Here is a 21,101-nt window from a genome sequence, read left to right as displayed (position 1 = left end):
CTCTCCTGCCACTATTTCTTTCAGGCAGATCTGAAGGAGGAGTGGTGGCTGGGTCAAAGGATATGCCTATGACAATGCAAATTGCCCTCCAGAACACCTACCAATTTACTTTGTATAAAAGTAGCAATTTCCCTACAGCCTTTCCATAATTGGTAATCAGTATGTAAAATATTTTTCCACTTTGATGGTATGAAATAAAATTTCATTGTTTTTTAATTTTCTAAATACTAATTAGGTGAAACGTCTCACGTGGCTTTTGGTAATTTATATTTTTTTGGTGTGAGTGTGTCACTTGCCTTTTTTATACTTGACTCAAATTTCTACTGGATTGTTTGTAATTTTAAGAATATGTATAGGAATATTTGAAATATTTATATGTCCTTTGTTATTTATGTTGAAAATATTTTCTCCTAGCTGTTTGCTTCTTTGAGGAGGGGGAGGGAATTCCTTCCTTTTTTTTTTTTTTAACTTTTTTTTTATTGTATGGTATAACATATATACAAAGCAAAGAAATAAAAAAGCAGTAGTTTTCAAAGCAGTCTTCAAAAAGTGGTTACAGGATAGATCCCAGAGTTTGCCATGGGCTACCATGCAGTCCTCTCATATTTTTCCTTCTACCTGCTCCTAGAATATAGGAGGCTAGCAGGTTTAAATACTTTTTTATCATCACAATTGACTTTTTTTCCATCTTTTTTTGTGAACAAAAACATCCATACAGAAAAGCTATAAATGTCCAAGCACGGCACCACAACTAGTTGTAGAACGTATTTCAGACTTTGACATGGGTTACAGTTTCACAATTTTAGGTTTTTACTTCTAGCTGCTCTAAAATACTGGAGACTAAAAGAGATATCAATTTAATAATTCAGCATTCATATTCATATTCTATGTATAATTCCACCATCACCTTTGATCTTTCCATACCTCTCAGGTGGGTTGTTTGGACTATGGTAATTCTTAGTTTTTGATATTGGAAGGCTCTGTCACCAGTATGGGGTAGGGAGATGGAACCATCTGATGATCTGGAGAGGCTGGGCTAGGTTTCATGTCTGGGGGAGGGTAATGACTTCAATTGCAGAGTTGGGCTTAGAGACTGAGGCTACATCTGAGCAACAGCAGACATCCTCCAGAAGTAACCCTTAGGCATGCCTATAGGTAGTCTAAGCTTCTATGCTACCTACGTATTTGCTTATTTTTTTAACTGTTAGATTTACAGAAAAGTTGCAGAGAGAGTATGGAGATTTTCTATATACTCCTAACCCTATTTCAGTTCAGTTTCCTTTAATGTTATCATTTTACATTATCATGGTACATTAAGAAGCCAACATTGGCATATTAAGTATATTCCATACTTTATTTCATTTCATCAGTTTTTTCATTAAAGCCATTTTTCAATTCTAGGATTCAGTCCAGGAAATCACAGTGCATTTTAGTTATTATGTCTCCTTAATCACCCAAGATGTGTGCCAGTTTCTCAGTTTTGTTTTCCATGTCCTTGACGGTTTTGATGATAACCAGTCAGGTATTTTGTAGAATGTCTCCCAAATAGGGTTTGTGTGATACTTTCCTCATTGTTAGACTGGACTTTTGGAAAGAATACTACAGAGGTGAAATGCTCTTACATCACACCATTTAAGAATACATGAAAGGTACAAATATTACTGTTAACCATGACCACTTAGTTAATACAGTGTTCGTCAGGTTTCACTGCTATAATTGCTATTTTTTCCCTTTCCAGATTGTATTCTTTGGAAGCAAGTCACTAAGTCCAGCACACGCCCCGAGGGGGTAACTTCACCTCTTTTAGTAGAGTTTATCTATTATTTGGAATTCTTAAGATTCATGTCTTCTCTCCTATTTATTAATTCAGTCATTTATTTATATTTGTATAGAGTCATGTATACTTATTTTATACTTTGGTTTATAATCCAATATTATGTGTTTTATTGCTCAAATTGTTCCAGCTTTGGTAGCCTCCGGGATTTTTTTCTCATTGGTTCTTGTATCGTCCCCCTGAAAGGGAAAACAAAATTTGTAGAGTCTGTTCTGCTCAGCTAATGTGGCCATTACATGACTTTGATAATAAATTGTTGTAGTTTGTTGTACTCAACTGCGGTTATCATTACGTGACCTTGATAATATATTGTTGTAGCGTTTGTTACACTTAACTGAGGTGGCCATTACACGACCTTGGTAATAAATTGTTGAAATGTGCACTCTAGCTGGAAAGACGGGCTCTCCTCCCAGAAAGAGATCTATTTTGATAAAAAGAGTTATCTAGGTCCCTGGAAACTCCTTTCAGTCCCTAGCCAGTTCCCAGAGGACTACCTGGGTCAGGTCATGTCAGCTAATTGGAATCCGGTCAGTATTGTGTATAGATACCATATAAACTGCATGCAAGCAGCTAGTTTAGAGAATCTCATGAGAGAGAAAGAGAACCATATCTAGGAAGAAGATGCTCTGCTGTGGATTTTTACCAGCCAGACCCTGAATGCTGTCTCTAAGATTCCCCAGCACTCCTCTTCAGGTGTTGATGCTGTCCCTTCTGGTGCTGTAACTATGTTTCATTTCTAATAATTTTTAAATTACTTTTCTAATAAATTCTGTTTTTATATCACTGAAGCCTGTGTTGTCCTCGAATCCAAGCCTATAAAATTAAGCGGCCACAAATATCACGTTGTCTTTTGTGCAACATTATTTGAGATGGCAACTCCTCCCTTTCCCAGCACGGACAACCAATTGTCCTCAGACTGTGTATTCGATATTCTTACTTTTCCTATTGGTATGTAATATGTGAAGTTTCTATGTTTATGTGAATCTCTTTCTGGATTCTCTTCTTTACCTTTTATCTATTCTATTTGTATCAATACTATATTGCATAAATTATTTTAAGCTTTAATATTTAGTAAGGCAAGAGCCCTCTTTTTCTTGTTCTTTTTCAAATGTTCTCAGTTCTTCTAGAAGACCCTTCTAGATTAATTTTAGGGTTAGCTTTTCATGTTCCATGAAAAGCCCTGTTTGAGATTTAATAAGAATTACATTTAGTTTGAGGGATGTCACCACCTTTGATGTTATGTCTTCCCATTTATAAACCTACTTTTCCTCTACATTTATTCATAAAGGATATGTACATTTTTTCCTGCTACTTTTCATAATTGGTTAATACATGTATACAGAAATGCTCTCTTGGTTTTTGTATGTTAATCATCTATATTCAGACATTTTGTCAAACTTTAGTAGTTTGTTTATTCTAATAGTTTGCCAAAAGATTTTCTTGTGTTTTCGGGGTATACAGTAATCATATTCAAATAAGAATAAGTTTGTTCTTTCTTTCCAATTTTTCCTTTTTTTTTTTTTTTTTAATCTTGGTGTCAGCTAGCACTTCCAGTTATTACACTGTTAAGTAGATGCAATGATAATGGGAATTTTTGTCTTGGTTTTGTCTTCAGGGGACTGCTTTTAAAGTTAAATTGTGATATTTGCTGTAGATATATATATATTTAAATATTTTATTGATAAAACAACATACAAATACAAAAATTTTTAACATACAAACATTCCATACATGGTGTAAAATCAGTGGCTCACAATATTGTTCTAGATGTTCGAAAGATAACCTTTATCAGCTTTAAGAAATTCTCTTCTAACTCCATTGTGCAAAGGCTTGATTTGGAATGAGTGTTGATTTTAATGACTCCCTTTTTTTAATTTAGTGAGATAATCATGTGACGTTGTCCTTTAATTTGCAAATGTTGCTACACTTTTTTTTACATGGAATTTAATTGAGATATTCACACAGCATAGAAACCATCCGAAGTATGCAATCATTGGCTCACAGTATCATCACGTGGGTGTACATACAGCTCCATGCTCAAATTTAGAAATTTTCATTACTCCAGAAAATAAAGAAAATCCTCCCATACCTCCCATCATATTATTGAACATACTATTGGTGTGGTACATTTGTTACTATTGATAAAGTTCACAGTTTTCTATAGCTACTTTCCCCCCCATATATCCCTCTATTAAAAAATAGGCTTTTAAATTATTTTTATGTTGAGTCAATGGTAAGGCCAATTTTCTTTTTATATGCTACTGGCTGTTTGTATTTATTCTCTGAGTTGATTGTTCACAGCCTTTATAATTTTTTATTGGGTTGTTATAGGTCTTTGTAGGTATTTTAAAATTTGTTATGATAGTTAACCCTTTATTATTATTATTATATATTTTCCACAAGTTTCTTAATTTGTTTATAGTGTATTTTGCTCAGACACAGTTTAATACTAATTAGTCAAATCTCTGTTTTTTGGCTAAATTTTTGCCTTGAATTTTGGGTCATGCTTAAAAATCCCCAATGTTTAATTGTAAAAATATTTTGTTATTTTTATAGTTATCCTAAAGCATTTTAAATAATTACTTCATCTGGTATTTTTTAAATATAGTATGTGAGATTGAAAACTCATTTTTTTTTCAGACAGTATAGAGACTTTTGCCCTATATTGAATAAGCCTTCCTTTGTCATTGGTGTGAAATACCAGTTTCTCATATAATAAATTTTCATATATGTCTGGGTGCCTATTTGACTGCTCTCTTTTGTTCCAATTATCTATTTGGGTATTGCGGTGCTAAAGTCATTTTGTTTTAATTACTTTTGCTTTTTATTAGGGCAGGTTTCTAGGCAGGGATTTAAAAATCTTGGACTTCAGTCAAAGAGCCCTGTGTTCAAATCCTAATTCTGCCACTTGACAGCAAGCCTTGTGACGTTGGTCAGGGTAATCACTTCACTTCCTTAAGGCTCAGTTTCCTTTCTTGGAAAATGTTGATATATTATCTACCTCATAGGTTGTATGCACTTAATACCTCGCACTGGACTCTCAATAATTAGCAGCAGTCATTGTTTTTTTAGGGGATAGTGCTTCATTTTTAAACAATACTTTTATGGATATTTCTTCCTCTGCTCCAATTGGTCACTCCTTCCCTCAAAAGACAAGCAAGTGATGTGCATTATTCCTCTCTGTGGGACAGTCAGTATTCATGAGGCATTTTCTCTTTCTCCTCCCCTAGTGGTATGGATTCTCTGTTCTGCTTGTCTTCTAAACTCACCAGTGCTGAACTTCACCTTGTTGGGAAGCCCTGTACTTCTCCAGTTGTTCTGCCAGGGCATGTGAAATCAGCCCAGTTTAAGAGGGAAATAGTAGGAAGCCCATTGCACTTATAAGTCCAAGTAGAGTTCTTTTAATCTTTTATATTAAAAAGTAGATATAGTATTACAATTCTCACTCAACTTCTACATATATTTCCGAACTGGTTTAAAGCATCCTCTTCTCTGTTTTATGATGAATTATTCCCAAATATCTACAGTTGTATGTGGGAAAATACAACTTTTTTCATGCATTTCAATTATTTAACAAATACGTATTAACAGAAGAGGAAACAAATTAGATGCCCAAAGGCCAAATCAGATCTGCAGACAACTTAGTCCAACAATGGGTTTTAAATATTTGTGTCAACCTTTTAAAAGTGTGAGATTTCATATTATGAAATCCAGATTTCTGTATTGTTTCCTTCTACTGTATCATATTAGTCAAAGCAGGGGTGGCAGTGTCACATTCCTAATAAATGTACCTTTCTCAGAAGTCTAGCCTCTGTAATTTGTTGGTATACCACTCTAACGATAGACTATTGAGAACATACTCTGCAGAGATAATTGGATACCAAAAGACAATGATTTATTTTTACCCCTGTAATGAATAAAATATTCCTAGAGAATTGGGGTTTCAAATTTGGATTTGGAGAGAACATTTCTTCCCACTTCCATCTAGCTAATTCCAGTTTTGATTGGGCTTTGTTAAAAGAATTTGGGTTTCAGGAAATGGGTGGAAACAGAAAGAAGTTATTAACCAGTTCTCATGCTTAAAAGTGTGCAGAAGACATTTTTCAGGGGTGTTACACTGTGCCCACTTTAAATTTCCTTTTTGATTAAGAGCCAGCTTTGGTATAGCATTGTTTGCCTGCAACTTTACTTTTTAAAAACTTCCCAACATTTTTGAATAGGTAATATATATGTATAAAATTCTAAAGTTATTGAGAGGCATAAAGGGAGAATAAATCTTCTTATTCTTCTCTATCTCCAGATACTCAGTTTCCCCTTTTATAAAGGCAACCACTATTACCAGTGTCTATGCATCCTCCCAGAGATACACTGTACAAGGTTTGTGTATACAATCAGAGGCATAAGTATATAAATACAAACCTATAAATTTATCACTCTTAGGTATCTCACTTTTTCACTTAATAGTCTATCTTGGCAATGTTTCAACCTGGAAAATTCTTGTTCAGTTTTTCTTTTTGTCCCAATCACAGAGGCAAGTGTGTAAAGGTGCCTGTTTTCCCACAGCTTTTCCAACACAGTGTCTTAAATTCCTTAGATTTTTGCCAGCTTGAGGAAGGGATGGTACTGATCAGTTAAAATTTATATTTTTGTTGTTTTGCAATAACTTGAAATTGAAGTTGGGTATCTTCTTAAAATGAAGACCTTTTTTTTTTTTTTAATATTAAAATAATGATAGCTTACCTTTATTGAGTGCTGACCAGGGGCTCTGAGTGCTAGACAAACAGTATTTTTACTCTCATAACAGCCCTATGTGGTAGGTGCCCGTGGGCTCCATTTCAAGTGATAAAACCAGGGCAAAGCAAGGTTGCAGCCTCACCGGTCCCGTGGCTAGAGGATGGTGACACAGGAGTCTGGCCCTAGAGCCTGGCTGTGGAAAGAAGGTACCATGTCTGGGGGCAGGACGCTATGCTGGGGTCTAGGCCAGATTCCACTCTGGAGTTCAGAATTCAAAACTTGGTGACCTCTCCCCAAGCTCGTGTCCCTGGTGCAGTGGGTGACTTCATACTTCAAAATGAAGACCTTTTAAAGGATGTGTATTAGTTTAGCCGTTGATTCCCTTACAGCTTTTAGGTTTTGTGATATTTAGAAAGGCCTTCTCCAGTTGGCGAGTATAAAAATGAATTCATGGTTTCAATTTTTACATTTAGATCTCTGCTCCATCTGGAATTTTAGAATAAGGTTAGGAACATGCAGGTTTACTTTTGAGGCAAAAAAAAAAAGTAGATGCATTTCCAAGATTATAAGTAAAGTATAGTTCTTGGGTAAGAGTTGTTACTGGGCTATTCGAATTGTTTTCATGGATTATTAAAGTGACACTTCTTTGTAGAAAAGTTGGGGAAAACACAGGAGAATAAAAGTTACCCACAATACCAGCACCATATTAACTATGGCAAAACTGGGATCCTACAGGATCTCAAATGTTCATCCCTCGAGATTATAAATATAAGTTTAGAAAGTATTTGAAGTAGCTCAGTATTGTCAGAATTTTTTTAAGCCATCCTCATACTTTTCTGAGGAGGAACCCAGAACACTTAAAGGAATCTTGAACAATCTCTGTTCGTGTGCTTTTTAAAGCAGACGCCAGCACCCCCGAGAGGGTCCCTGGCTTTTACCTGGAGGAGTGGTGCGGACCGAGCTCTTCTCCCTGGGCCTCGGGGCGGCCTTGCGCCTTCTCGCCAGGCCGGGTTCTTGTGGCCCTGGGCCGCCAACCTGCGGGATGAAGTCCACGGCCCCGCGGGGTCTGGCCGGTCTGGGTTCTCGGAGGGCGCCCGCCAGCCGCACAGGCCCGGGAGGCCTTTCCCGGAGCGGACCCCGGGTGCGCGCGGAGCCCCGACCGCGCCGCTTCCCGCTGGGCTGCGCACAGCCGTGACAGGGCCGGGCGTGCAGCCGGTGGTGGCGGCAGCGCCCCCTGGCGGCGGCGGGCGCGGGCGCGGGCGGCCTGAGCTCGGGGCTGGAGGGAGGCGCCTCGGACCCCGCCCCGGCGCCGCTTGGCACTCTCCAGTCGGCCGCTGCGGGGCTCTGCGCCTGGCCCCTGGCCCCTGGCCCCTTCGGGGAAGTCCTTTTAATTGCTAGAAAGCTTTCCGAGACCATCCTTTTTTAAAAGGCCACTGTTGGTCTCTCTGACGTTTTGGAAGCACGTCCCTTCTTTGAGTCTGGAGTTCTGGCACGGAAGGAACCCTGGCTCCGCGTATCCCCGCCGGGCCACCCCCAGCGAGGAGGCGAAGGCTCAGGGGGACGCCGGCAGGTTCCATCCTCTGCTCTCTCACTGGCCCGCTTTGGGACGATTTTGAGAAGTTTTGAACTTCCGGGATTGGCTTGCCGGGGTTTGTCGTTCTCGGCTGCGTAGGTGGCATTTAGCCCGTGGCGGGGTCCGTGGCCGAGGGGCGACGCTGGGTTCCCTGTGCGGGCGCGGCCCTTTAAACTTGCTCTTTTAGAATTCGGGGGTGTGGTCGCGGCCCATGGACTCCTCGCCTCAGACCCACCCGGCCCTTCCCCTCCACCCCCGCCGTCCAGATGCTTTGGAGTCATGAGCCGGGAGGGCGTGCGGACCCGTCTGGTGGCGGAGGTGATCAAGGGTGAGTGCTGGGGGGCGTGGGACTGCCCAGTCCGGAACGCCCCCGGACACCCGCGTATTTAGAGGGCGCAGGCGGTGCACTGGGTGCCAGGAAAGCTCCGAAGCGCTGGCCAAGGAGTGTCTTTAAACCTCGGGTCCAGGGCGGACTTTGTCTCCTGGTCGTGGGTGGCCTCCTGGGACTCCCAGTCCCCAGGCCGTTGAACAAATACGCACCCACTTCTCTGTGTTGTAACGAGCCTTGTGTACTTAACACCTGCTAAGTGTAGGTAAATTGAGCCTCTCCACGCGGGAGCAAAAAACTTCGCTCACTGTTCATGGAGATAGAGTCGTTTGCGATAGAAAAAAAGCCCGTCATCCGTTTGAATGTGGTTGCAGAAATTTTAATGGGCGTTTACAAGGAAATAAATACAGCAATTGGCGTGAGTTGAGTGGCAGATACAAAAACTTTACATTTGTTTGGGAAAAGGATACCAGCTGGCATCCTTTGTTTCTTATTTCTAGCTCTGCCGAGAGTCTGTGTACGTGTGTGCGTGTATACACATGCACGCATATAAAGGTTGTACTTGATTTTGATACTTTTTGAGGCAAATTCAGATGTAAAGTATTCTACTAGCACTACTAGTATTACTAATACTAGCTATTGCGGATGACTTTTTTTTTCAAACGTAGCAACATACCAACACAAACATTGTTACCATATGATCATTCCATTCTTGGTATATAATCAGTAACTCACAATATCATCACATAGTTGTATATTTATCACTACGATCATTTCTTAGAACATTTGCAGTGGATGACTTTGTTTTGCTGAGGCTTTTTAAAGGAAACTTGTTTTGGGAAAGAAGGGTGGAGCCTCTGAGCATTGCTACCTCTTACTGTTCTCGCAAATTATCATCTCAGGGCATCTTTGCAACACGAGTTCATCTCATCTCATCATACAGAAGCCTCTCTTTGATTCTCTTTTAATGGTAATTTGTCTAATTGTGAAAACACAAAAGTAAGTGATTACGAATAAAAAAGGTAGTGATCATTTGGATAAACATGGTTTTGTTGCTGGAATTCTGTAACCCTAAACGTTCATTTTGAAGGCGTTCTTTTCAACTTAAAAAAGTACAGTTGCTTATAGAAATGACGTTTTAGGATATCTTGAAAACCTATTATAGTGAAAATCCTCTGTTAATATAAGGTTGATCGCTAGCCATCAAATGCATGCTGCCTTTTGCTAAATTTCTTAGACCAGGGGATTAAAGTTTTATGAGTGGTTCATCCACAAAACGAACTACATATATAGTAACATGAAAAGTTACTACTGAGACTTACGTTAAAGGCAATTTCTCTTTTAAAAAATATTTTCTCATTTATTGTTATCCACCACAATATCTAGAATATTTTGAAATTACCCATGGTCACCCCTACCATCAGAAATATGCATGGAAAAATTAAAAATTTGACTTCATTTTAAAACTTACATCATGATGGTATGAAATATTTTTTAATAACCTGAAGGAAGGAACATTGCAATTTTTCCATTTCAGATCGCCTTTGTTTTGCCATTCTCTACAGCAGACCAAAGAGTGCACCAAATCTACATTATTTCTCCATAGATAATGAACTTGAATATGAGAAGTAAGTATTAACTTGCTTTTCTAAAGATTGTGAGTACCTTTCTTTTTTTTTAATTTTTATTTTGAAAAATCTAGAAGAAAGCATTTAAATAGGATAGCCTTGGAAGATTAGGAATCATTTGATTGATCCTTGCAAGATGCTTCATTTAGCTCCTGTTATAAGGTAAATCCTTAGAGGAAAAAAGTAAAAATTAAAGAGCTTCCTAAATTGAAACATTTGAATTTGAAATTCTAATAGTTTTCACTACAAAGAATTATGAACTAGTTTAGTATACTAGTTTATTATTATTTTACTTAGTATGTAAAATTGTGGTTTTTTGGCCAGTGGAAAAATGTGTGGAAAAACAGCTTTTTTATTCAAAAGATATTATTTGAGTTTAGATTTAGGCATCATAGCACTTACCAAGTTGCATTTTTTATAGTTACTGTTTACTGGAATATTTCTTCAACTAATAAGCTACTACCTTTTAATTGTGTATGATCAGTTACAATTTGGTGTATGCTTTCATGTCTTAATTTGATCTGTACCCCAAAAAAGGCATTTAGAATTATACATATCCTTTTTTGTTTTTCATTTTTAAAGTTTCTACGCAGATTTTGGACCACTCAATCTGGCAATGGTTTACAGATATTGTTGCAAGATAAATAAGAAATTAAAGGTAAACTCTTTTAAGATTTAAGTAATCATTAGACTAATCTTGGGGAGGAAAATAAGGAAAACATGAATCTAGTTAAAAAAAAAGGGAAATGTTATGATCTCAGTGCAGTGTGGTTTGCCACACACCCCCCCCACCACACACTCAATTATTTTATAAAGTCACAGTGTGTATATTTGTTCTCCAGAGTTTTGATTGAAAAGGTTAAATTTGGGACTTTTGGGTTGGTGATGATCAAATACTTGAAAAGCTAAAATGGATTTAGTTAATAAAGTGAACATCTTTTTTCCTGACCTAATGGAACTGAAACTTAACAAGAGAAACCCTTCCTTTGTCCTTCCTACCTTCACTTTGATCAGAAGTGGAATAAACTAGTGAGAATAATTGGCCCATCTTATTCTGTCTGTCTTGAAACTCTCATGATAATGTACTAGTTGTGACCCTTTGCCTTGGCCCTTTGCTCATGATTAAGGAGCAGGAAAAGCAAGGGCAAACAGCAATCTTATGGCGGTATACTTGAAAGTTGCAAAAATCTGTTCATATTGGTTTGAACTTAGACCCTGTTCATTTACTAAAAAAAAAAAAAAAGCTTTTTTTAGTAAATGAACATGCCCAGTATGAAGTATTGTTTATATACCGTTAGTTGCAAGTTAAGCACTCGAAGTTCTTGAGTAGAAAATAGTGGATGTGGGGTCAGGTGTTTTATGAAAAAGCAATTTTATTCAATTGATTACTTACCACTACACAGAAGAAATAAAGTTTATTTTAATTAGAGATCCATTTATGGGTGAGTAAGGCAGATTGTTTTTCTTGTGCAGCAAACCTAAAGTTCCACATTATAAGTGTTTGAAGTACCTATGAGGTGAATTTCTAATGTGTAAAATAGAAGTTGTAGCAGTGTTTTTTCTTTTTATTATATTGGTATTCATAGGTTTAAATAGAGCTGGAATCTATATTTCTTCTTTCTGGGCTTTACTCCACTTTTAAGTAGGAGTATAAGCATTTAGACAGTGTGTATTTGTGTTTTCTCCTTACCTTTTCCTGTTGCCAGTGGTTGGTCTTTTGGTTCGTTGCAGAACCAGGGTATTTCCCCTTACCCTTCTTTTGTTTTTGGCTTTAATTTTGAAAGGTGTGATTTTCTTTTTCTTTCTTTCTTTTTTTTTTTTGTGCTCTGCCGTTTATAGACTTTTATCCCTTGGGGTCGACAAAAAATGCATAGGTCTTTCCAAGTTTTTCAATTATTAGAACAACTTGCAATGTTCTCATCCAACCCAATTGAAAAAATTGGTCTATTTAATTAATAGTAACAAAAAATATATCTAGGGTTGAACGAAGAGTGGCTTGTGTTCCTGCTGCTGGGTGGGTAGGTTTTTGTTTTTGATCTATTTTGGATTTCTTGCTCCATGTAAACAACTAAAGGGAAGTATGTACACATTCGTCATAGAAATACTGGGACCTGACTCACAGAAGGCAAAGAATCCATGCTTACTGAACTGAATATATCTGTTCCTTTCCTTTAGATTGATTTCTATTCAAGTTAATGATGCACTGTTGAAGACGTGCTAGCTAATTATGTGTTCCTTTCACTTTTACATCCCATATCTTTTTTAGTTTTAACTTTTTATTGAAGTATAAGCAGAAATGTGTTCAGATCATTGTGTATATCTCAATGAATTTTCCCAAGTATGCATGGTAATTATCACCTAGATCCCAAATACAACATTAGCAGCATCCCAGAAGAGTCTCACTTAATCCATCTCTTGGTTATACTATCTCTGCCTCCATTAGACACACACACACACACACACACACACACACACACACGCACAATTCATTATTCCGACTTCCAGCAGCATGGATTAGTTTTGCCTGTCTTTATATATCTATTTTGTTCATTCATTCACATAGGAATTAACCATTTGAAAGTGTATTATTCAGTAGCATTTAGTGCATTCACAGTGTTGTATAACCAATGCCTCTGTCTAGTTCCAAATGTTTTTAGCACCCCAAAAATTAACTCCTACCCATTAATGGTCACTCCCCACTTTCCCCTACCCCAAGTCCCATGCGACCACCTATCTGCTTTCTGTTTCTTTTGATTTTCCTATTCTAGGTATTTACTTAAATGGAAATCATACAATATGCAAAGTCTTTTGAGGCCTCTCCCACTCAGTGTAATGCTTTCGAGGTTCATCCATGTTATAGCATCAGTACTTTGTTTCTTTTTTATGGCTGAGTTATATTTCACTGTGTGGGTATACTTTATCTTGTTTATGCATCTATCAGTTCATACCAGGTTGTTTCCACCTTTTGGTAATTGTAAATAGTACTGCTATGAACACTTGTGTGCCAAGTTTTTGTTTGAACACCTGTTTCCAATTCCTTTGAGGGATGGAATTTCTGATCACATAGTAATTTTATGGTTAACTTTTTGAGGAACTACCAGTTGGTTTCTACAGCAGTTGTACTATTTTACATTCCCAACATATATGAGAGTTCCAATTTCTTAAAATATCCTCAACAGTGCTTGTTGTTTTGTTTTCTCAATTATAGCCATTCTAGTGATTGTGTACACATTTTATTTTAATTTAATGGTTTTTGGAATAGATTATTTTAAATAAACCAAACTGCAGTAAATGGAAAAAAAGGTCACTCCTACCATTCTTTTTTTCCAACTTTTTTGGGGTATTCTTTCAGAGGTAGTCTACGCTTTAAGCATATATCTGTTCATATCCTTTCCTCTTTAATTGTATATTCATTCTAATCCGAGAATATGTTTTTTCCCTTCCTTTGTTTTTTTAATCCTAGAATATGTTTTTATGAGAAGCTACATGGTATTGTATGTAACTGGGCCTTTCCTAAATTATAGTAATGCAGCATTTAATTTTTTTCCCTGTTACCAGTAGTTTGCATCACAATCTTTGGGTATCAAAGTTGATCTTTTTTAAAGTTCTTCTTAATAAGAATGCTTATACTTTGTGAGATACGCAATTAATTTAAAAAAAAATCACAGAATAAAATTTTAAAACTTGAAATTGTGAAGAAAATATTAACAGCTCTTCATTTTTATGCAGTCCATTACAATGATTAGGAAGAAAATTATTCACTTTACTGGCTCTGATCAACGAAAACAAGCAAATGCTGCTTTCCTTGTGGGGTGTTATATGGTAAGTATTCACTATTTTTCTAATGTATTAGTAAAAATGTACACAATAGTGATACTTTAAATTTGTGGTTGAATTTTAATATTACTGGTGTCTTGATTTCTTTCCAGAATGTTTCACTTTTTAAAAAGTTGACTAACTATTGTGAAAAAGCTTGTGTTATTCTTAAGGTTGGAAAGTAATGCCACCCAAAGCAATGTTTTTAGGGACTCATGATCCATTTAGTGAGGTTTGAAATGATTTTAAACGGGGTAAGACCAATACCAATACTGATTAAAAACCAAGCAAACAGAAACTCTCAGAGCATGTCACATGAGGTACAAGTGCTTTATAATTTGACCAAAGGCACATTTTCCCTAAATTGGATATGTGCTTTTGGAAAGCCAGCATTTATTTACACAAAGGGCATGAATTTCATGTACTTGTGACTATAATTAGAAGATCTTTGTCTGTTTAAAAGATCTCGTGCCTAGTTAATTCACCTGCAATAGTACATAAGTGACCGTTTTTCAAAATAAACTAATAGCAAAGAGTTCCTTCTGAGCACACTCCCTCCATCTTCTTGGTGGTAAGGAAGCTAACTATTCTATTCAGTCAGATAGAAAGGCTAGTGGATGTTTCTTCCACACCTCTACCCCGCTATATGCATAATAGTTATTCTCCTAGATTAAAAACAGGATTAATTTTAGAATTCTTGAGATAAATTATTTCTGTCCTTGCTACCAGCCTCTGTTGTGGCCCCCTCCCCCCATTTTATTAGACCAGAAGTGGGTGGTATGACTTGAAAGTGTACCTTAAAATTTAATAATCACCTTATATTTAAGATATATCATTAACTAAATTGATGGTCTGTTTTTTGCTTGTTCAGTTTTCCTATCTGTGCTCACAAAGTAGAGAGAAATGTTTCTGTGATAACTTGAAACTTTATAATCATCATCCCTGAAAGTATGAACATGGATTGTAGATTATGACTATTAGAATTTGATTTCTTACCTTACCCAGACTTGCTTTATTGTTTTCATCTCTTCTGGTGTTTCTTGTAATACTTAGCAGCAAAATTGTTTTGAAAAAAAAAAAAAAAAAGGAAAAGCCAAACGAAACCCCCCCAAAAAAGACCTGTGCCAGGGCCTCAAGAAAGAAAAAGGGGGTGTGAGACGGTGGCTAATGTGACTGGGGTATTTGGTCCCATTAATTAGTCAGTGGGGAGACTAATCCCATGGATTATAGTAAATTGTGGCAGCTTTACAGAAAAAGGGACATAGACAGAATTCTCGGAATCTCTCAAGTATTATGGGAACCTTCATTATAACTGGAGAAACAGCCCTTGGTGTGACAAGCAGTTTCAACCCTTCTCTGTGTATCTTGCTTTCCACTGCCCAATAGAAAAATTGAATAGCTGAAATGGTTCCATCTAGGAGAAAATGTTCCTGAGCAGAGCTCACAAACCAGGCCAGCCCTGCCTGCTTTTGGTCAGTCATCTGTCTCTGGTCTGATGAGCAGGGCTCAAGATGTGTCCTAGGTCTTGAAGGACCAGGCATGGTAACTTAAGGGTAAAATAGCCCAACAAAAGGTGGCTGTGGGCATTGTGGGAACTCAGAGTCCTCTTAAAAGTAAACCACAGTAAAAAACGTGGTAATTTTATAAATAAAAATTGATCTTTTAAATTGTGTGTTTTTTTAAAAGTACTGGTGAATAAACAGTAACCCCTTAGTCTATTCCATGAAAGTTTGTTGGCACATTTATTCTCAGATGGGTGTTGGCATTTTGAATTTATGGTTGTATTGCAGCATACAAAAAATTTACTTTTCTGTCATTAAACCATTAATTTTTATTTGCAGTCCTGTTTAGAATTTATTCCCCAGTTTGCAGGATTTTATACCCTTGGGTTAGCACTGATTTGATTGGTTAGGAAAATGCCAGATAAGCTAAATTGGACATTCACCTGAGTTCAGTCCTTGATCAGTTAAAAGCCATCTTGGCAATAAATTGCAGCTCTTGGCCATAACAAATGTCTTTGTAACCATGCTGGCTGGCTGAAGTAGGAACTTGGAGCTATAATTTTCCTAGATGGGAAAAAAAACTTCTAAGAAAAAGGGATTTATGAATAGCAGAAGAGGAGTGTCAAGATATAACATGGACAAGTCAAAAGCTAAAACATCAAACAAAGGTTTTCCTCCCTTAAGTAAGTGGAACTTTGATCTGGCTAAAGTCTTTTAAATTTTCTGATTAAAGACTTACTGAGATTGGTGAGAATTCCCCATAAATTGATCTGTAGCCCAGATAATCTTTTCTGAGGTTGTTGAGAGATTTTTGAGTTGTTGAGGAATTTTAAGACTTTTTAGTGATGATTGAATTGGAGGATGGCGTGATAATGTTAAAACAAAAACCAAAGGTCCCAGGGGAATCATTTAGGAAGTGCTCCAAATAGATTATTTATCTTCATCTATGCTGACTTCTGGAATGAAAGGAATTGTGTTCTGTTCAACTTTGTATACACATAAAGACATAAATGGGGTAGTAAAGGAGGGGTGTGTATAGGATAATCTTTTGCGTCATGGAAATAAAAATTAGTGCTTCTGTTTTTTAATCTTTAAAACAGGAAGCGTTAGGTTTTACAAATATTTAAAATAAGGATCAACACACCCACCTGCGTTTAGTCCTTTTGTAGATGGGTAGGCATTGTGTGTGATATCAGTGAGAATGGAGGGGTTGAATTTTCTTTTTTTTTACCCCCCACATAAAATAAAACTTTATTAATATTTTCATATCATGCTACTTCAAAATTAGGTAGTTAAAATTCACACAAAAATGCAGCCCTAGTGTACAAGCAGTTCTTTTGGCCAGTAGCTCTTACAATGTTGAGAAGTCAGAAACTGTGACTTTACTTAATATAATTATTTAAAAGTCTTAAAAAAGACTTAAAAGTCTTGTAAACTTTGGCCTTTGTATTAAGACTGTCTCGTATATATAGGTCTATCTCTTTCAGTCTCTCTTTCTCCTCACCCATGCTTTTTTTTTTACGCAATTTTATTGAGATATATTCACATACCATATAATCATCCAAAGTGTAAGTGGTTCACAGTATCATCATATAGTTGTGCATTCATCACCACAATCAATTTTTTGAACATTTTTCTCACTCAAAAAAATACGTATAAGAATAAAAATAAAGATGAAACAAAACATCCAATACCCCTTATCCTCCCCCATTATTTATTTATTCTGTCGCTTTTTACTCATCTGTCCATATACTAGATAAAGGGAGTGTCAGCCACAAGGTTTCCACAATCACACAGCCATGCTGTAAAAACTATATAGTTATAGTTTTCTTCAAGAATCAAAGCTACTGGAATATATTTCCACAGTTTCGGGTATTTCTTTATAGCTATTCTAATACACTAAAAACTAAAAAGGGATATCTATATAATGCACATGAATAAGCTCCAGAATGTCCTCTCTGATTTTTTAAACATATTTTTATTGAGAAATCCTCACACACATACAGTCCCATTGATAGTAAACAATCTCATCACATAGTTATGTATTCATCATCATGATCATTTTTAGAATATTTTCGTCATTCCAGAAAAATAAAAAAGAAGAAAACCTTACCCCTCCCTCTCATTGACACTAGCATTTCAGTCTACCCAATTTTTTACCCTTTATCCCTCCCCTATTATTTATTTATTTTTTTATCCTTACTTGTTTTACTCATCTACCCATACCCTGGATAAAAGGAGCATCAGGCACAAGATTTTCACAATTACACAGCCTCATTGTAAAAGCTATATAGTTATACAGTCATCTTCAAGAATCAAGGCTACTGGAACACAGTTCAACACTTTCAGTACTTCCCTCTAGCCTCTCCAGTGCACCATAAACTTAAAATGGATATCTATATAATGCGTTAAGAATAACCTCCTGGGTAACCTCTCGACTCTGAAATCTCTCAGCCACTGAAACTTTTTATGTGGTCTGGTAAATGGATTTACCGATTCGTTATCTGAAATAATAGCTTCTTTGGTAACAAACTCTTTTGTACTATAGTAAAAGTCAAAGTATATAAAAGATAAAAATGAGTTTTTCTTTTAAAAAAGGTAAGTGTACCTTATTTTATGGAATTATGTCAGTGGCAGTCCGGAGTAGGTCATCAAGCAGGTTTGGGGGGGTGGTACTTAATCATTTCAAAATAAACATGAAATTTTTAAGTGGAAAAATAAATGTTTTTCAAAAACAAATTCATGATAAGAGACCATTTTGAAAAACTTTTTATTTTTATTTTTATGATTTTGTTGTAACAAATAATGCTACATACAAAATCCCTTTGTACACCCTTGAGACATTTAGAAAAATTCCCTCTTAGAAAAAGAAACCTTATATTTTATAGAAAGTGGACGTGTAAACATGTATGCACCCACTCATACATATACTATCTGTTTTATATTTATCAAAATAGTTTTATCACTTGCTTTTTTTAGTCAGTATACTAAAAAACATGTACTTCCATTTGGTACATGTTTTTTCCATTGTGGTCCTTAATCCCTCAATCTGACACAATCCACTTTACCCATCCCCACCTTTTAAAAATCTTTGATATCATATATACATGCAATACAAAATTTCCCATCCTGACAACTTTCATGGGTACAATTCAGTGATATTGATGACATTAACAGCATTGTGCTACTATCACCAATGTCCATTACAAAGCTTTTCATCACCCCAAACAGAAACTCTATACCCATTAAGCCATACCTCTGTGCTCTTCCCTCCCTTCCCCTCTTCTCTGGTAACCTGCGTTCTAGTTTTTTACTCTTATAGTTTTGCTGATTCTAATGATTTCTTATCAGTGATATCAAGCAATATTTTGTCCTTTTGTGTCTGGCTTATTTCACCCAACACATGCCTTCAAAGTTCATCCAAGCTGTTGCATGTATCAGAACTTCATTCCCTTTTACAGCTGCATAATATTCCATTGTATGTATATTCCACATTTTGTGTATTCATCGGTAAATGGACAATTATTTACAATCTTTTGGCAATTGTAAATAATACCACTTTGAACATTAGTGTTCAAATATTGTTTGAGTCAGTGCTTTCGATTCTTCTGGGTTTATACCTATAGTGAGATTGTCAGGTTATGTGGTAATTCTATACTTAACTTTCTGAGGAACTGCCAACTCTTTTCCACAGCGGCTGCACCATTTGACATTCCCTCTGACAATGAACTAGGTTCCTATTTCTCCACAACCTCTAACAGTTATTTTGTTTTTTTTTTTTTTAATAGTAGTCATTCTAGTGGGTTTGAAATGATACCTCATTGTGGTTCTGATTTGCATTTCCCTAATAGTTAATGATATTGTGCATATTTGTATATCTTTGGAGAAATGTCTGTTTAAGCTCTTTTCCCATCTTTTACTTGGGTTGTGTGCTGGTTAATTTCATGTGTCAATTTGGCTAGGTTTGGTATCCAGTTTTTTGTTGATGTATTGGCCTGCTTGTTAAAGTGAAGGAATTTTGAGATGGAGTTTGCATCTATAATCATTTGATTGCATCTGTGATCAACAAAGGGGATTGCCTTCGGCATTTTGGGTAGTCTGCTTACCCTATCAGTTGGTAGTCTTAAGGCCAGAACTGAGAGTTTTGAGAGGTCAGAAAAGGTATCTGACATAAGGTCAGCATTGGTTCATACTGCAATTTCCACCCAGCCAGTTTCCGTTGCACTATTTAAGAGTCTGTTCTTTCCCCATCGAGTAGACTGGATATCCTTGTTGAAAATAAGTGGTCCATAAATGTGTGTTTTTATTTCTGAACTCTTAATTTTATTCCATTGGTCTCCTTTTCTGTCCTACTTTTCTGTCCTTATGCCAGTACCGTATGTTTTGATTACTGTAGCTTCATATTAAGTTTTGAAATCAGGAATTGTGAGTCCTCCGACTTTGTTCTCTTTCAAGATAATTTTGGTTATTTGGGGCCCCTTGTCATTCCATATGAATTTGATGATTGACTTACCTATTTCTGCAAAAAATTCTGCTGGAATTTTTATTGAGATTGTGTTGAATCTGTAAGTTGCTTGGGATTGACTGACCTCTTAATAATATTAAGTCTTTGAATTCATGAACACGGAATATTTTTCCATTTATTTAGGACTTTATTTTCGCAGTATTTCATAGTTTTCAGTGAACAAATATTTTTGCATTTTTGGTTAAATTTATTTGTAGATGTTTTGTGCTTCTAACAGCATTGTAAATGGAATTGCTTTTTTGATTTCCTTTTTGGATTGTTCATTGCTGGTGAATAAAAACATCTGACTTTTGTTTATTGATCTTGTATCCCATAACTTAGCTGAATTCATTTATTAGCTCTAGTAGCTCTCTTGTGGTTTCTTTGGGATAGGATCATGCCATCTGGGAATAGAGATTGTTTCATTGGTTTATTTCTTCCTCCCCAATTTTGAATGCCTTTTTTTCCACTTGCCTGATTGTTCTCACTAGAACTTGGGATGCAGTGTTGAATGTCGTGAAAGCAGTATCCTTGTCTTGTTCCTGGTCTTAGAAGGCACGATTCCTTTGTGAAACACTGAGATATTTTAGAATATCCTACCTTTTCTGTATATCTGTATAACTTCCTTCAAGTTAAAAGGTATCAGTTTAGTCTATATTTCTTGTGAACTAAAGCCTTGATGGATTACTATTAAATATTTGGGGCTAGAATGCATTAATGTGTATGTTTCATCACATCAGAACATAATACCTAAATTACCATTAATGATATTAAGAATGACCTGAATTAGGTGTTAACCATTAAATCCTTTTAATATGTTTTTTATACTTTACCTTATCTGGTTGGGGCTTTTTGCTTACCCTAAAACCAGATTTCCTAATGAAAAGGCAGAATGAATTGTTATTTCTTCCCTTTAGTTTACTAGTTTCAAAGTGTTGCTTCAGTGGTCATGAAACTAAATTTTATAGCTTGTTTTAAAATCATCTAAAAAAGTTTATGTGGCTTTTGAACTCATTTGCTAAATATTTAAAAAATATGCAGGACCCTCCCATTAGTTGCATTCTGTTTCTTTTTTTTTGGTCTTTTCTTTCCTGGGTGTGGTTTCTTTCTTTCTTTCTTTCTTTCTTTTTTAAGGTACCTGGTCCAGGTATCGAACCCGGTCTCCTGCATGGAAGGTGAGCG

At 36.3% G+C, this 21,101-nt stretch overlaps 1 protein-coding gene across 18 annotated transcripts in view; it reads left to right on the top strand.

Annotated features, from left to right (window-relative positions):
- Positions 1–21,101, top strand: part of CDC14B (cell division cycle 14B) — a 158,766-nt gene that overhangs the window by 39,619 nt on the left and 98,046 nt on the right. For 15 of the 18 annotated variants that reach the window (XM_077148732.1, XM_077148746.1, XM_077148735.1 and 12 more), the window contains exons 2-4: positions 10,007–10,097; positions 10,680–10,755; positions 13,827–13,919. In XM_077148732.1, the coding sequence (XP_077004847.1) occupies positions 10,007–10,097; positions 10,680–10,755; positions 13,827–13,919 (260 nt within the window). Of the gene's footprint in view, positions 1–7,883; positions 8,470–10,006; positions 10,098–10,679; positions 10,756–13,826; positions 13,920–21,101 lie in introns of those variants that run through there. The other 3 variants (XM_077148741.1, XM_077148747.1, XM_077148729.1) reach the window with 1 other exon arrangement.

Source organism: Tamandua tetradactyla, chromosome 2 (assembly GCF_023851605.1).
Source record: "Tamandua tetradactyla isolate mTamTet1 chromosome 2, mTamTet1.pri, whole genome shotgun sequence".
Taxonomy (NCBI): domain Eukaryota; kingdom Metazoa; phylum Chordata; class Mammalia; order Pilosa; family Myrmecophagidae; genus Tamandua; species Tamandua tetradactyla.
This window is presented reverse-complemented; position numbering and strand designations above follow the sequence as displayed.